General features: G+C 39.1%; 1 protein-coding gene across 7 annotated transcripts in view; it reads left to right on the forward strand.

The window, feature by feature from the left end:
• Positions 1–18,200, forward strand: part of snx29 (sorting nexin 29) — a 125,823-nt gene that overhangs the window by 34,249 nt on the left and 73,374 nt on the right. For 6 of the 7 annotated variants that reach the window (XM_058995862.1, XM_058995863.1, XM_034052483.3 and 3 more), the window contains exon 15: positions 11,233–11,339. In XM_058995862.1, the coding sequence (XP_058851845.1) occupies positions 11,233–11,339 (107 nt within the window). Of the gene's footprint in view, positions 1–11,232; positions 11,340–14,818; positions 14,895–18,200 lie in introns of all 7 variants that reach the window. The other variant, XR_004548698.3, reaches the window with a different exon arrangement.

An 18,200-nucleotide genomic window follows, 5' to 3' on the forward strand; every position in this document is an offset into this window, starting at 1 on the left:
ATAAATTTAGGCTGACACATATGTTGGGAAAGAGCACTCTGATTATAGAGTGTCTGCCAGCAAATGTTACATGCTATCGTTGCTCGCTTTGACCATTTCATCGCCGTCTTCTTTTTGAAAGAAAGCATCGTAATTTAAACTGTAAAGGCATAGGCGTGTAATGTGGCTTGAATTAACATTTTTGGCTCAATGTGTAATTAAAAAACTTATACTTCTATATCATTCTTTCCTCGTGCGTATTTGATCGAAATCTGGGGCAGATCCAGCCAGGGAACCAACAAATGAAATGAGTTCTAGTAGCCTCAGCCCACATCTAAACAAAAGGTGAAAAACAGTGTCTGTATGAAAAAAAACCAAAAAAAAAAAAAAAAAACTAGAATCTGATTCCCCTGTTTCATAGGGTTGTGCATGTCTACTGTATCAATCAAAACCTTGGCTGTCTGTTACCTTGAGAGTGACTGCCTTCAGAGAAAGAGGGTTACTTCCATATTGATCTCCAGTAAAACACATCCCTCACTATTAGATTGAGGTCTAGTGACTGCTCAATGCAACTCGAGCTTTGGAATGTTTTAATTTAAACCTGTCATACTGGATTCTCGTTAAATACATTAGAAATTAAGAAAGGCTGCTATTGTGTTTTGTACAGGGATGTAGATTTCATTTGAACCTTTCTTGTATCCTTAGTTAACCTACTTGCTGGCTTACTTGCATTGAAAACTGGGTAAATTAATTCAATGAGGCTTTGAGATGTTATTCTGTAAGAAGGAAGTGCTTTGCTCTGATGTGCTAGCATCAGTTGGGCCACTAGGTGGCAGAGTTGTTTACTTCTCAATCTCTTCAATGTGTCTTGTGAAGTTCCATTGTCTATTTTTTTTTTTTTTTTTGCGGAAAGTGCTTGTGTGAGCTGAAGTTTTTTCAATGAAAAAGAAACTGGACTTTGTACAGAAAAAAAAAAAAAACTTACTTCAAAGCAAATCTGTTATGCACGTGGAAATGTTTACAAAAAAATGACATTTTACCAGTTCAGGAGCTCTCAGACTAAACATGCTGACCGGAGGACTGGAGTCCATTTCATTGTCAAAATTTGATGGAGGTCCTGCAGACCGCCCAAGTGACCTGCATTCCGAGACATTAAAACCTTCCACAAACTGACGTTTAAAACCTGCAGACCCGTGACAGTCATACAACTGATATGTAATATCACTGTTTGAGTGATGTCAAAAAATGTCAATCATTACCTACATTGATTGTATGTGCAGTCTTTTCATTGATGGGTTCTTTATTCAAGTTGCTAATTATATCATTTTAAATGAACCAGTGTTGTTATTGTTTTCTTTTTCTTTTATTGATTGAATAGTTGGGACCAGCATTCCAGTTGATAAAACCATGTGCTGCCTGTGATCAATACTCTTGTTTTTCTTAATGAAGATCTCATTTAAAACGTGGTGCAAAAGGCAAACCACAGTTGCTCAAGCACGCTGTGAAGGGTGCAGGTAAATGGAGCCAGATCTACTTTAGAAAGCTGAGGCAGACCATCACCAGATGTGACACACACACAGTAGATGGAACATTTCCTGGTTACACTTAATTAGTATCAACAATGCTGGTAAATTGAAAAAGTCCAGTTTAACGCTAAATAGCGTAAATGGGGTGTTCTGAGATATGGTCCTTGTATAATGTTTTTATGTAGTACAGAATAAATACCAGGGATTCAATTTGCATAAGCAAGTAACCAGGATGGAAGGTTTATTGTATGCACTCGGGAACAAAGAGGGTGAGTAGCTGTGGAATCTGAGAAATTCATTGGATTGAGATACAGCACCTGCACAGTAATCACTATGCTGCCATGCAGAGCTTTTAATTTATAACAGTCTGGTAGTGCTGAAAACACAAAAAAGCAAATATATATATATATATAATTTGGATGTGAATGCCTAAAAACTCGGGTTTACCTACAGACAGCTAAATATTTGCATAAGATTAAACGAATGTTAATCGGGTTACTGTAATTTCTTTTACTAACTTCAGGCTCTGAAAACTGAAACAGCTGCTAAGCAGCAGCAGCCTAAATCTGGAGGCGATCCAGGCATTTCTCAAGCAAACTAGAGCATAGCAGCGTCTGGCAAGCAGAGTGGGATTCAGCATGTTAATGATGAGGCTGGAAGCTCAGCAGGCAGGCTGCAGTTAGGGTTTCATGCACAAACCTGGTCATACTCTGTTTCCCCAGCTTGTTGTAGGGTGCTGTTGTGTTTGTGGGCTTTTCTGGAACATCTTTATCTAACAGAACCCCAGATTGGTGTGTTGGGAGATATGCTTTGGTGTTTTGTTTTTTTGCAGGCGAATTTCAAAATCATATGCGAAACCAGATAGTGGAGGCTGTTTCATCACCCCCCCCCCCCCCCCCCCCCCCCCCCCCCCCCCCCCCCCGGGATTGAACCCACAACCCTCCGGTCAGGAGTCCAGAGCCCTAACCACTACTCCACACTGCTGCCCATTACTAAATATATTCATCTGTATTTTTGAGTAATGGGAAAAAAAAGCAATGGCTTGCCAGTACTTACATGCTCATATGCACACTGTAGCAAGATTATTATTGAAGCAGCCTGAACTGCCTTTCAATGATTTTGAAATTCATATACAATCTCTGATGCTGGGAATCAAGGCACTTAACACAAGTTTAAAACCAGAAGGATACTCGTTGAGATATAAAACCATCATGAGAGATAAGGGTAGGCAGCTGAAGAGCAGACCAGCCACAGGACATTCAGCACTGTGAGGTGGTCATTTCTGTAGCCTCTGTCAGTGTACTGGCTGTGCACACCCCTTGAGATTAGCGCGCAGTGAAGCCTCAGAGCTGTGAATCCTGTGGTCCCACACTGAAGGGTGTAACGAGAATCAATATGCAGTAAAATATGAATCATGGCTGGAGGCTGAACACTGTTGGGGTGGCAATTTGTGATAAGTAGTTATCAATAATTAAATCGCAGAAACACATTTGCGAAGTGTTCGGTAGGAATGGAAAGTGGCTGGCTATGGCTGGTTAGTAATTAAGTTGCATCGTCTTTGATGTTTTGACATGCCTCTGCTTGTTAACTTCACTTTCAGCTAAACAAAATCTGTCGGCAAGAAAAGTTAAAGGGTTGATTATCTTAGCTCGCACTCATAGGAGTTTGGCTGAATCTCAACAGCACCTGTTTGGGTTTCATTTGTGTCTAGTACGGCTCTTAAAGTACCGGTTTGGGTTAAGTATGTTAACTCCTTTTAATATTTTAAGGACTTCAATCGTGCCCCCCCTCCTAATTCGTAATTGTCTTAGCTGAAAAAACTCAATTTATTTAGCCTATCTATGCATATGAAAAAATGTTTACTGTATAAAGGGGGGTTGATATGCTAGAAAGTATACTACGAGACAAACTGAATGGGCTAGGCTTGTGAAATGACCCATCACTACTACGCACACAAAAGCTACCTAACAGGCTCTTAATCTTCCCTTATTATATTATTGCAAATTCAACATGGCAATGCAATATCTTATCCTGCGTTACACAAAGTGCTGTATAGCTTCATTACAGAATGTGGCTTCACGTGTTATTATTTCCAAGCACCCGGAGGTTTTCCTTTGTATGAAGAAGGTTTTACAATTGTATAGGAAGTCGGAGCAGATAGCATCTTAAAATGATTGCTTGAACCAAACATTCGGAACATTTTATGAACAAATACCAATCCTTCAGCTTGCGCATGCCCAGTTCAACAGGATGTTGAGCGATTATGTATTCATTCACTTTTTTTTTTATATACAGTGCAGTTTATTACAAAAAAAAGATGAGACCATGAAAGAAAGGGATTAAGTAAGTGAGAAAGAGAAATAAAAGCTATTTTTTTGCTTTTTCCCTCCCCAGACACTTTTTCTTGGTCTAACAACCGTGGTTGTTTTGGGCATGTACCGTAAAACCAGAAAGATACCTGGGTGTTGAATATTTAAACATTACAAACCAGCCGTCCTTCCGTTTAGCCGTGCTCATCTTTTACAAAAAACTAACCGCTTGGTGTGTCCCTCAGCCCCTCGGATCCTCGAGGTAGAGAACGAGTGTCCTGCCTCTTCAGCCTATGAATAGAGGTTCTCAAGCAGTTAACTGTTTAGGCAGGGACAGAAACCGCATATCAAATACATTTGGGCCGTGGACACAGTGAACATACAGTGCAGGAAGATAGCAGCATTTTAAGACCTGAAAAGCAACGTGTCGGGGATATTCTTTATTACTGTAGTCAGAAAAAGAACAGTTCCTTCCACTGCAGATCTGTACAGAAAACAGACAAGTTAGTTGCTAGTTAATAGGAGAGTTTGCAAGCAAGGGTTATCCGTTAACATTTTGGAACATGACTTGTGTATTGTGATGCGTATCATATCAGGGCTAATGTGAATTTTGTACCTCTTGATATTTATTTGAATGCTCTTATGCTAGCTAGAATTTATCAGATTCAGTGGCATTTAATGCCACTGTTTTTGTGCTCAAATGCATTGTATTGTACTTTGATGTCCTCTCCCAAATATATCGTGTCTTTCAGACAATAGAATAAAAAACTCAAGCAGATTGCGTTGTGCATTTCTATGGGACATTCCTTGACACATATTGACACCTCTATTCTATTGCAAAGATGATAAATGTGAGTGACGGTAATCAATCCCATTCACCACTATTTAATCTCATTTGCTATTCAAATAGACCTCTGATAGAGGATGATAAGGACATAATGCCATCGACTGTCGCACCAGCGGAAATATCACTGTGTCTGTCAAAATCGCCAATGTACGTGAAAACCGGCAGATTACACTTGCTAATGTATTTCAATAGTGACTGGCTGTTTTTCTTTTATTATATTCAATCACTGTGGTAAGACAGTAATGGCGATCAGCTGACAGAAACTGAAGACCTGTCTGCATCAACGTGCTGTTGAGTGAAGATTGGGTTTTCAAAACTAAAGGTCTGATGTTAAAATGCAGAGGGATTATGAAGCCACTTCAAAGGCAGGTAAAAGGGACCATTCATAATAACAAGTGTAGGCAGTCTTGTTGTGTGCTCATCAGTTGTTTGGTGCCTCCACCTGTTAGTTTTCCCAGCACAACATGGAGAAATTACTTTATAATCGCTTTGTATGTCTGTTTAGAAAAACGCTGTCTGTTCAACAATCTTCAAACCCCTGATTTCTAACAGAAGGAACTATAAATACTTGATTTCCATAAAGCAATCTAACACTGTGTTATGGTAAATACCTAGGGCGAAAATTACTTGTCACATAAACCCAGAGATAATAAGCACAGTTTGCTAATTAATTTCCAGTGGCTGGTTTCTAGAGGTGGTCTTTTAGACGGGTCCCAGCTAGACGCTTTAAGGAAGCATTTGATTTATGAAATGTCATGCATCTGACATGGTAAATGTGCACCGCGTTTTGCGAAAGAAAAATGAATGCTAATATTTAAGTCTATTTTATGGGCTCTGAAAGTTGTCTGTCACTAGTTTTGTGACCTTGACAGTTTCCTTGCGTCAAAAATGGTGGACATGGTTTCAAATGTCAGTGTGGATGTCAAAAGGGGGCTACATTCACACTGGCATATCAAAGAGATTCTCCTGCTGAGTTTTTTCCAACGATTCCCAAAAGATATTTAAAAATCCAATCACTTTTTTTTTTATTGTTATATTTTTTTAAAAAATGTATAGGATTTAAATAGACCCATAAGTGAAATAAAAAAAATATATATATTTGCATTCGTTTAAGCATTAAACGTGCCAGATGTAATTAATTATACAGCTGTTCCCAGTCAATATGCTGAGAGAGAGAGAGAGCTGGGACTTGTTCGCTCAGGCTCTGCTCCTCTCTGGCTGGGTGCTGAGCTGTGTTCTCTATGAGGGTCAGCGATAGGCAGGGGAGTGCTAATAGCCTGTGAGGTGGCTGTCAATATCACTCAGTCACGCTGCTCAGCGCTCTTCAAATCTATTGATTTTGCTCTTTGTAAGCAGTTGAGAAAACAAGCCAGGTCTAATCATTCCTAAGCAGCAGCCACCTGTTTGGTTTTCCACTGAAGATCTCCAATTTGTTCTTTTCTTCTTTCATAGCTCAGAACAGAAGCCATGTAAACTAAAGCCTGCAGACTGTGCCGATCTATTTATTGAACTGTGATTAGTTCTGACATATACAGTAACCTGAGTGAATCTAAAAATAGATCACAGGAGATTACCCCACCTGCTTACATGACTGACACTCAGTGGACACCTGATTTGAAATACAACTAAAGCTGATTGAGGTACAATGGAGAGCTCAGATTACAGACACCATCCCAGCAGACCTGCCAGCGATCTTTTGAAATGTGATTAGATAAGACGAGTCCTTGCTGATAAATACAAATAATAAAACAGAATACAGTACTTTTATAAGCAAAATACATTTGTTGTCATGTAGCGGTCAATTTGACTGAGTCTGGTCGTTCTAGGTATGAGGGTATTATATCTCCCTTATTTTTGCAACCCCGCGTCTCAAATTTTGTAAGGATAATTAAGACATATTAGGAAAAGTCATAAACGCACAGCTCCGTAAATTAAAACAGGCGGGGTAAATTATATTTAAATTTAAAAACAGCAAGCGGTCAAATTGACCGCCTTGGTAGTTCTAGTGTTAAACAAGACTAACATGATTTAATGATTTGTATTCAAATCCTCTGTCATAGGATTAAGTTCCAATTATGTCATTGTTATCTTTATACAGTACAGGCTTTAAAAACAAAACCAAAAAAATCAATTAACAAAAAACATAGAATTGTATGCAGCATTGTTGCCTAACACTGTCGTAGTGGGTACCTTTTAAAAGTTTCTATAGGGCTAGTCGTGTCCTAGTGTCTGATTTTGATAGTGAAGATATAGTTAGTGAATTTTACTAGGTTGTTAATGAAGAATGACAAAACACTTAAAAAGCAATAGGCAAATCTGAACAAATATCTCTTAATTATTCGTTGTTTCCACACCGGCTTGTTTAGGGAATTCTTCAGTACTTTTTCAGTTCCTGAAAGGGTTTAGAAAGGGTTTTCTTTTCTGTCTTTGATCTACAGCATTTGTTTCTGAGAACAAGACGCGAGAGGCTCGGCTATGTCGTTTTCCTGGCAGTCACGTACAGCGCTTGCTGTTTATATAAAAAAAAAAGTATTCCTTTTATTCATGTATCCCAAATATATCCTGTGTGATCGTTATGTCTCTGTATGAAATTACCTTGCCATTTTAAAATTATCATAATAGCAGTGATCAGTAATGTAGTGTTACCAAAGCAGATGCAGTTTCTGAAGTAATCATATGCTGGCTTTAATAAAAAGAGATGCAGTTGAAACAGTCAGTGGATAATTCCGAAATGAAGGTAGTTTAGCTTGATTACTGCATTGCAATTAGCCTGGCGTTGTTGTCATCAAGATGCTAATGCATGCAGGGTGGAAGAGATTTCAGGCTTACTAATGCAACACTTTTACAAAGCTCTGATTGCACATAGGCCAGCGATCCATGCTTTTAACAAAGAGTACCATACCTGTAGAGGTGATCTAAAAATACAGTGATTCATTCAGGGTGCTTCATTTTGTTAAGGACGATGTCATTTGTGTGTTAACTTTCATTCAGCACCAGTTTATGCCTGTACATCATTGAAACTTAGTGAGAGCTTACTCTAACTAAAATGCGACAAATGAGAAGGAAGGTAGATTCGTAGGAAAGTAGATTCATAGATTAGTAGTAGTGCATTCTTCAGATTTTGTGTTGCTTCGTCAGGTATAACGGACTTTAATAACTCCCGCAGAGTGACGTTTTGGGCACACAAACTCATGTTTGCAGTCTGGAAACTGTGTGTGTGTGTGCGCTGCTCTTACTCCGATTCTGATTGGATCTTAGAGATTTCATGTTAAAAAAAAAAAAAGAAAAAAATACCCAAAAACGTAACAGTAAGCAGCTCCCTAGGTAGATCTGTGCAGTGTCCTTTCTGTCACTGGAGCCCCAGGCTGCTAGTTTGCATTACAGTCAGGATGAGGCATTTAGAGGTAAGGCAGTCACTTTGAATAAGAGCAGATGGGAGCTGATGATAGTTCAGTCACATCAGATATTCAGTGCTGCACCTGGAGGTAAAGCCAGGGTCCTGTCAGCCACAGCCTTGCCATAGTCAGTTTAACACAGCCCTCCGGATTCATCTCTCTCACAGGAAAGCGATTGCTCAGTGCATTGGTGAAAGGCGTGCAGCTTGGATTTTCATATGAAACAAGCAGTGAGATAATTATGCTTTTTTTGTCAACTAGCTACCCAAAAGTACTTGTAACTTGTACTGTTGCTCAGGCTCTTGCTCAGTTCTTTCAATCCTCTCGTTGTAAGACATTAGGATCTGTATAAGGTAGTACAGGCCCTTGCCTCCAGAACTGATGTTACATGTCAAGGCAAACCTACCATCCAGTCAATCAATCAGAAGTGCATTGAAGGGTTCTGTGTTTATAGGGAGTCAAGATCTACTGTTTTTTTAAAAAAAAAAAAATTTTTACTTTATTTTGCTGCTTTGAGAAATGTCAAGGTATCAGTCCTCGTTGTTTTCTTCTGGTTTAGTCTTATGCAGTATAACCTGAAGGCAAATATTCTCAGAGATTCAGAATAGCCAGGGGTCTGTAGGCTACATATATTCTAATAACTATAAAAGTCTTTATGTGTTTAGATGGAATCCTTAGTATTTTCCCACACAATTGTGGATTTTCTGTTTCTAAAAGCTGTTCCACCCCCTTGGTAAGCAGGGGTGGGTCAAGTTATCACAGGAAGGCCATGGCCCATGACCTTCTTTAATCTTTGAGACAGCAGGAGAGGCATGGTTGCTTAAACTCTAACCCTGATACCTTGGTTTTGCTGTTTGCTCAATTTAAGAAAACACTGTTTTTGCTGAAATTTGTGCAAGAGGTCAAGAGGTCTAGAATTGTGACCACTGATGGCTACCCTGTCAAGTGTTTTTGCCAGGATCCTAGTGCCCCATCTAAATCTTATTTGTGGAATTAAGAATTTGTGTACAAGTGGACTGCATACAATGCACTTTTGTATGTGGGTAGGTGTGGTGCTCTCCACACATCCCAATTCACGAGTTTGGGCTTATGACCTTCGGGGAAGGGTTGTACAGAGTAACAGAAACTGTGGTTCTGTGGTACTGCATTCTTGCAGATTCAAACCACATAAAAATGTAAGTCCCAGAGGAGATGTGTTTTGATTGCTGTTTATTACAGGAATGTCTGTGGCTCAATACATGGAGGTAGGCACACGTTTTCTCGTTGTGTATTCGTGTGCGTTTCTGCTTTTTAATACCGTTTTGCTTGCGTTTCTCCAAAAGCTAGAATTTAAAATTCCTCAGTGATCTGACATTATTAAGAAACATGAAAGCAAATTCAAAGTGATGTTTTTCTATTAAACTTTTGAAAACGTCAGGAAACCGTTGCATGCATCAGCTGTGCTCGGGAGTGCACCAATACTGTTTGTTTAATGATTCAGTTCACACATGCACAAAGGCTTTGAAGAACCACACGGTGTGTGTGTGTGTGGTGAGCCGAGACCAAAGCTTAAAGTAAGCTTAAAGGAGGTGATTTGAAACCTTTAATACAATTAAGAATAAATCTGTGTTTAAAACGTCAGCTCTTTTGGTGTTTTCTGTAAAATATATTAGCCAAAAAAAACCATTCAGACAAAATAAAGTAATCCCGTTCCTTTCTGTTTTGCTTCAGAGCTTGGAGTTGTCTGTTCTCAAGATAAGTGTGTTGATATTTGGCCACTATTGGGTACTGTAATTATGCAGAAGGGAACTACAAACAGGAGTCATTGATCTGCCCTCATTTTGTGCTAATGGGTTGTTCTTTATACTCAGTTTGACATTGTGGTTTTATTCTCTTATTTTTAATAAAGATATAGCATATTTTTTTCAAATCCAAGTCACACTTTTTCTGACAGAAATTAGTCCCAATCTGGGGAGGGCGAATTTGGTTCCAGAGCTACTCATACACAGGGTTTTATTGACGTTTGCACATTTTGTGTTTCTTCTGGGATGCTAGCTTTCAACAAGGTGTCTTTATCAATGACTTCAGTGTTAGCAAACTACGTGTGTGTGAGTGTTATCACCAGACCTAATTCAGGGCACTAAAACGAGAAGCACTGTTGCAGAGCAGTTTATCAGAAAGCTGTCGTTCCTAACCTGATAGAAAATTAGAAAGAAAACGACTGTAGCATCCATACGCCCACACAAGTGTTCTTCCCAGAGACCAGTCTGCTGCACTGGCATTATCCAAATCAAGACTGATGAGAATGAAGCATCGAAGCAGGAAAACAAAAATAATACATATCAAAATGATATATAAGTATGTATTAAGTAAATGACTGTGTGCTGTCTTCTTCTCCTACTAAACCCATAAAACCCACTTTTAAATTCCTTTTATCACCAGAGCTGAATTTTTTCAAACAGGAATCCACATCAATAAACATAAATAAAAGCAGGCTGGGAGACAACGCTCCCATTTATTAATAAGTGTTCGGTATTAGATGCTTTTTAGGAGGGGAGATGAATCAATTTCCCAGGCAGTTCTGGGGTTAACTTGTGCTTGTGTCCTTGCCCTAACAGCTTGGCTATGGTATTGCAGTCTACCCACAGGTTCTCAGTGCAGGTTTGTCTTTGCAGTCATGTGGAATGGAGCTTAATAAAACACTAATTGGTGTTGGGGGTCGACTGGCTCTGTAGTGGGAGAGCGGGGATACTACACGCACACACAGACGCACGCACACACTCCGCAGTCAGGCAACTGCTACACACATACATCAGTTTATTTATTTTTTTAATGCAAATTCGATTTTGTAATATAGAAAAACTGCACCTTCCTATTGCAAGTCAGTTTCAGTCATAATGGGCAGGCGTGTCCGACTTTGATTGAGGGCTGAGTAGTAGGCACTGGATTATCAGTTAGATACCAGTTAGAATACCAACAGGGTATTTTAACCCAACCGATTATTGGGCGACGTTACCCGTTTTTCTCCAGCAATGGCATTAACCAACAAAATGAAGACGTTTTGATCATTGGAATAATGTTAATTAGAACTCTGTGTCATGTCTCTTACCATATAAATACACACATACACGCTCCACCGCCTGTCTACTGTCTGTACTAATGGCTGATTGTAACCTCTCCTCTCTCCCCCCTCTCAGTGCTCCTGACGCTGCGGAACTGCGATGGAGAGCCGCCCGTCCCCGAGCCCAAACCGGCCGGAGACTCAGAGGAGTTGGCTGCCAGCTACGAGCGCAAGCTCATTGAGGTAGGATCCCATTGGACCGCCTTACAACTCCTCTGCCAGCCCCCTTCCCCATGGAATCAAGAGCCACAAATCACTACATAGAACCAGAGCAGCTCCCAGAACACAAATGCGCATCGAACAGATTCTTAAAAAAACACTCCTGATGATACGAACCGGAAGAGAGTCTAATTTAACCCTCTAATTAACCCCAGCATTTCATCTGAGAGCACAGTTTTAGTAAGCTTGTCCTAGAGATGCAACCAGATACTGAGGAAAATCCTTCGGATGAAGGGTTTTATAAGAGCAATACAGAGTTTATCTAGTTTCAATGTCACGATTATGGACAAGCTTAAACAGAAGTATAGGAAATGACCTTATGGGCAATGGGTAGTATACTTTGTATTCAATTAGTCAATGGATTGATACAGTGTCACAGAGAGCTTGTGTAATGGATGAGCAGCCTGTATATGCACGTATTGATGTTGGAGCAAATAATAAAATACTGGAGTCTTCACTCCGGATCAGCTGCTGCAGTTGCTTTCCAGTTTATTAGATTTTTTTTCTGTCAACTACGTCCCAGATGAGACCTAAAATGATGCATAGCAATTTATCAAATAGCACGCTTCAGGATTCCTCTCAGCCCTGATGCCTTCTTCAAGTGCTCCATATTGGGCTGCAGACCGTTCATATTGTCTCAAGGCATATCCCAGTCCATCTGTGAATTAGCATTTGCAAGTTCAGCCCCTCAGTATTGTGCAGTGGGCATTAAATGGGATGGTGTGCTCTTGGACATTCAACACAATGAGACTTATTAGTGCCTAGTAATATTGTCCCATTGAGTCACAACTTTGCCTGTACCTCCAGCTGTCCTTGTCAGCAGACCCACAGCTACCTCTGATGGTTCAGCTTTTTATACGGTACTGTTTCATGTTGATAGAGCTGCCTATGTAGCTCCCAGCGACAGGTTTCATTTCTCTAAATTCTCTAAATAGAGGCGAGATGGATCACTAAAGAGACATACACTGCCATTTAAAATAAATAAATAAATAAATAAATACCAAATAGTTGTGTTTTTTTCTGTCTAAAAATTGCTTGGCATACAGCAGGGATGTGAAGCAATTAGTCACAACAAAAAGGACTGCAGACAGGAGGCTTGAGGCCAGAAAGGAGGACAAATGAGCCTTGGAGTTACAGTTCCATCCCTGTCTCTACAGCACTGAGACTTGATGGAGGTGGAACAATATCCTCTCGTGGGGTGGGCTGGCATCAGTTGCCTGGTATTGTGCTGGAAAATGCACTGCCCCTACATAGAACACAACTTTTAAAATTTACACCAAAGCCTGTTATGCCTCTGTGCACCCCAAAGATATTTATTTTTTACCCATGATTCTTATGTGATTCTATCGTAGCACATTATGCCAGCTAGTGGGGATCTTCCATTTTAAAAGGTGCATTATTAGCCTATTAAATATGTTTCTCTCCCTTCCTTTACTGTGGTAGGAGTATTGTCCTCTTTCTGTGTAGTTAAAGTAGTTTGAAACTAGTTTTCTCTGGCTCAAGGAGGCATTATACTATAATTTAATATTTACCATAATTATATAAATAAAAGTCTTTAACAAGTCTCCTGTTTGGAAACTACTTTGAAATATAATCTGAACTGTCCTCAGATATAGAATATTTAAGTACTAAAGTATGTGTCGTCTGTGTGTTTGATATCCTAAGACACCACAAAAGTAAGAAAAACGAGAGCCTGTTTCAGGAAAGTCAGGATATACTTCTAGGTTACAGGTTAATTGAGAAAGTGATGTGTCATCAGTCCAATCAAAAGATAAGTCCTATTTAATGTAAAAACAAGCTTTCAATAACTTATATTTATAAAGTTCTTTCCTGACCTTTTATTATTGTAATCAGTTTTATATTAAGGTGGGCTACAGTTGTTCGCTTTGTTGACTGCTGGGAAATTGCGAGATTTGGTTGCATGCTGCCCTGAGTTATGTCGTCCAATCTCATCTTTGCCTGTTTGTATCTCACACTTAACATAAATCAAGAGAACTGCTTGCCAGTAAGCCCCCCATGCCCCATACTCATCTGATCTGAAGTAACCAGGTGGCTAGAGAGCCCCTCACTGTTAACTTTCTCTGTGGATGATTGAAGCTAGTGTGGCAGAATTTTGAAATCATTCTCCAAGTTTCCACTACTACTGCACTGTGAATTGGGAAGCAAACCTAATTTTATGGGACTCCTCAGCAGTTTTGTGGGTTTATAATTAGCGTGAGATCGTGGTGTTGCCTGCCTGCCTGTCTGCCTGCCTGTCTGCCTGCCCACACACACAGAGACCTGTCCTTGTAATCGTATCGTATCAGCTCAGCTCAGTTCACTAAGCACTGCTGGAAGAAAGTGTTAAATCAGAAGTAAATAAACAAACACTATGTAATGGCCCAGGTTGGTTAAAAAGAGCTGACTGCTGGAATAAAATGATGTTCATTAATGCATGTGGGAAATACAGGAGGTCTAAGTATGTTGGCCTGCAATTCAGGAGACACTTACTCAGTTCCATTTATCCTTTCTTGTATTCTAATATAATAATCTGTATTATAACAAATAATAAATATTCACATACATATGTAGTCCCATCTCAAGCATCTGACCATTGTAGACCAAGACTTCCAACCACATCCTCATTCATTTGATGGATATTAGACCTCTAAGTCTCACAAGGACCATCCCAGCTCATAACCAACATAATGTTCTCGTCAACTCTGGAAACTTTTTAAGTCAATTATTCTTTACTACAGTATATTGAAGGTTAAATCTTTCAAATGTATTTGCATTGTAATGACACCCATTTTAGTTAAGCTTCTGAGCAATAGGCCTACATCTTGGGAGACATTTCTATTTCTAACCTTGCATTTACCTGATACATCTTATTGTTGTCATTCTCATTAATGTTATGTTATTGAGCCTTGCTTAGGCAGTACGAATGAAAGCGGTGAATCTGGGAACCGTTGAGGTGGTAATAATCCTCTAATTATAATGAACCCGACTGTCTGCTCCCCACAGGGCTCTGTCTAATTAACTGAGAAACATTCTCCATCTCCTTACTCTCTTTCCCTCACTCTTGTTTTCTTGTAAATTTACAGCACAGTGTAATACCTATGATTTATATCATAATCTCACTATCCCCGGCAACCTCACAGTCCTAACCTTCGCTGGTGTTGTGTCAGTTGAGTTGAGTTTGTTTTTAATGCATGGTTTCCATTCTGTATTATGCTAGCAGTATTGTTTCCTGCTGTATTGCTTTTATATTCAAACAAAGTCTGAAGCTGTGAATTATACCTAAAAAAGTTTTCTTTTTAGCAAGTCATCCTCTTCTGCCTCAGTCTTACACATTAAGTCCTCTTTCTTTAAGTCTTTTTCTTAGTTGTCTAATTCAACTTCTTCCAAGTTACTTCGGTTATCTTCTATGTTTGTAATTCCTTATATAATTCCTTTTTTTAAAGCTTTTGTCTGCTTAAGCATTGCATTGCTGAGATTTTGGAACCTAGGAGGAACCTTTTCCTTTGATGCATAATGAAGGTAACAAATCCCCAAATACTGTTCAACATTTAGTCTTAAATTCATGTTTGTGAAAGTGCACTATTGTGATTGCCCTGCTGTTTGTGGTGAACTGGCTAATTTGATTCCTTGATGTCCACAAACATGCTAACACATATTAGAAGTCCCAGTTTTTTGACTGTCATACTTGTAAAGGGCATCACACTGCAAGCACATCACAAAGCCTTTGTACTCATCATTTTCCGCATTGAGGGCCTCTTCAAATTTGCTCCACAATTGAGATTTGTGTCTCTCTCCTGTCTAGTTTTAATTTCTCTAGAGCTCAACATTTTATTAATGTTTTCAATTTCAGAAGCCTATGTTTTAGTAAGGAATTTGCTAGATTATTATTAGGGCAGCAGTGTGAAGTAGTGGTTAGGGCTCTGGACTCTTGACCAGAGGGCCGTGGGTTCTATCCCAGGTGCTGTACCCTTGAGCAAGGTACTTTACCGAGATTGCTCCAGTAAAAACCCAACTGTATAAATGGGTAATTGTATGTAAAAAGAATGTGATAGCTTGTAACAATTGTAAGTCACCCAGGATAAGGGCGTCTAAGAGATCATTTATTTTATTGGTAGTGATCCTATGAATGTTATGCAGGACAAAACCTGCTTGTCTCTTTCTGCCCTTCTGTAAAGTAGGTTCACAGCATGCCTTACAGGGTACTCCTAAATCACCCACAGTGTAACAGATAACTCTCCCATTGCTTACCAGCCTTTACTGTGAGCTTAGTTAGTTATACGTGAACCTGTGGCTTCAGGGGTGTTCCTAGTTAATGTCAGATAAAACCAATTAAGCTCTGAGTTAAGCCCGAATCTACTTCCAAAGCTGTTACACTGAAATGCATTTTCTTCTGCTTTTCTTAGTTTGGACAGGATGAAAGGTGTCTGAGATCAGTGGCTAGCGGGGTGTATGTGCAGAGTCTTTTCATGTTGCAATAAAACATTTAGATGTGCTGAAAATGCCATCAGTGTTCCCCTGCGCAAGATTTTGTTATTATTAAAGGAGTCCTTGCAAACCATGTTCTTAACCCTTCCTCATATGTGCTTCAAAGTCCCAAACAAACAGCTGGCAGGAGGGTCCTGACCTGTATAGTTCTCTCTTTCTTTCTCTTCTCCAATTATCTTTTTCTGATACAGTATCTCATATACTCTCCTTTACTTCCCCTGCCTCTTGCCTCAGCTTCTCACTTCTGTCTTGCTACCATCGTGGCTTTCTGAGTCTTTCACTCTATTGCTTTTTCTTTTAATTGCATTAACAGGACATTGTTTGCTTTTAAAATCTAAGAATAACACTAACATGCACTTTTGAAATCATTTTTACTACAAAGGCTGTTATAAAATATATTATTTTATGTAACTACTTATATAACAGACCCCTAAACGTAAGTGTAATCCATTTTTCTCCAGTGCAAAGTTTTATTTCAAAACTAGAAATCAAATATTTTCCTGTTTCCACTGACACGGATGAATCCTACCTTGAATCCAAGGGGGTTGTTTCAGGAGTCGGTCTGTATTGATTATGAATTTTTTTTTTTTTTAATTTACTTTATTGTTTTAAGAACCTTATATCTGAAGGGGTTTACTTATGAATTATCCTGGTACTGAATGTGATTCTGCCTCAGGGAAGAAGTTAATGATGCAACTATCCCGACTCAATCACCCCTCCGCTGCTACGGCATTCCCTTGTGATTAATCTTAACTCATTTCCATTCGCCTGTATGCTGTGGCAGCTTTTTTTTTAAATTCAGTTAGCTGTGACATTTTTATCAATTTTCATCTCTGGTTTCAAATTTGTCTTTTAACCCTTTTAAGGTACAAGGAACATATGTGTCCCTCAAATCAAATAATAACTTTCTTATATTTTGCTTTCATAGTGGACCACCATCACAAAGCGCTTTACAAGATACGAGACTAGTGGTGTGTGAACTATGCATCAGCTGCAGAGTCACGTACAACTACGTCTCACCCAAAAGATGGAGCACCAGGAGGTTAAGTGACTTGCTCAGGGTCACACAATGTTTGATAAAGACGACAAATCCATGACACAAAACTTAAAGCATGATAAACATTTTTAGAACGCGTGCTTTGCGTCCTCTTGTGTCATTCAACACCATCGTGAGCTCGGATAATTGTATTGAGGACTAAAACTGACAATCAATTATTGATAGATGATTTATAGTCTTTTTTTTTAATTCTGTGGTCAATAAGAAAGTTTCTGAAATGGCGTACTGGAAAAATAGCACAGAATGACTCCTGTGTGTGGTTGTTGATGTTACCTGACTGCAAAGCTTGGTGGTCAATAATCAATAATCTATTTTGTACACTAGGACATTTTAGGTGGGCTATTGATTTCGTCTGAATATGTTATCTTAGTTTAATTTAAAAGCAGAAAGTCCCAGGATTGCAACAGAACGAATCGAAAGATTTTAAGATTTGGCGATTTACTCATCCTTAGTTCTAATATAAAGAATTTGAAAGAGGAGCAGAAAAGCAACCTCTGATCAATGTCTCTTCAAACACATCGTTTGTAGAAAATAAATCTTCAAAATGTGCTGGAATTTCAAGAGTTAAAAAATAATATTTAGGAAAATAAAAAACAAACTTTTGAAGAACACCAGGAATCTGATGTGCTTAGACAGCACAGCTGTGGAAAGAACGCATTGTTTTCAGAATTGATGTTGTTTATTTTTTTCATTTTTTTCTCTGAGCCTTTAGACCGATAAAAGCACTGTTAAATATTTTTCAAGCTAGTGCAAGCTCTAGGGTTTAGCTTAAGCACTTCACTTGATAAAGATGATTTGATTTTCTCGCTGCCTCAAGGGCACTGCTTACAGCCCAGCTGCAGTTTCCAATTCCACGACCCTGGCTGTTTATTCTGCAAATATCAGGGAAATAATCTGCTAATAATCCTTCATCTTCTTTACTGTCTGGTCACCTCCAGGAAGCAAAAGAGTCAAAACAATGCCCATAACAAAAAAAAGTACTTATTTGGAAACAAGTTTGTCATTGCAATGTACGTTAAATGTTGTTTTGCCTTAGTTTGATTCTACAAAAGTAGCATTCCCACCCAACCGTTGTCTTGGTAACAGCAAATCAAAACGTATTTGGTAAAGCTCAGCTGTGCTTGTAGTGAGTGAAAGGTTAAAATAATGTTTTTTCAGATGCAGAATGTTGTGTTTTTTTGTTTTATTGTAAGAGAGAATTTCCCTTGTCATTGGTGGCCAGGTCTACCCTTAAGGTTAATGATTGCTTGGCTTGGCCAGGCTTGCTTTGAGTCTTGAGTTGC

Source organism: Acipenser ruthenus, chromosome 22 (assembly GCF_902713425.1).
Source record: "Acipenser ruthenus chromosome 22, fAciRut3.2 maternal haplotype, whole genome shotgun sequence".
In the NCBI taxonomy this organism is placed as follows: domain Eukaryota; kingdom Metazoa; phylum Chordata; class Actinopteri; order Acipenseriformes; family Acipenseridae; genus Acipenser; species Acipenser ruthenus.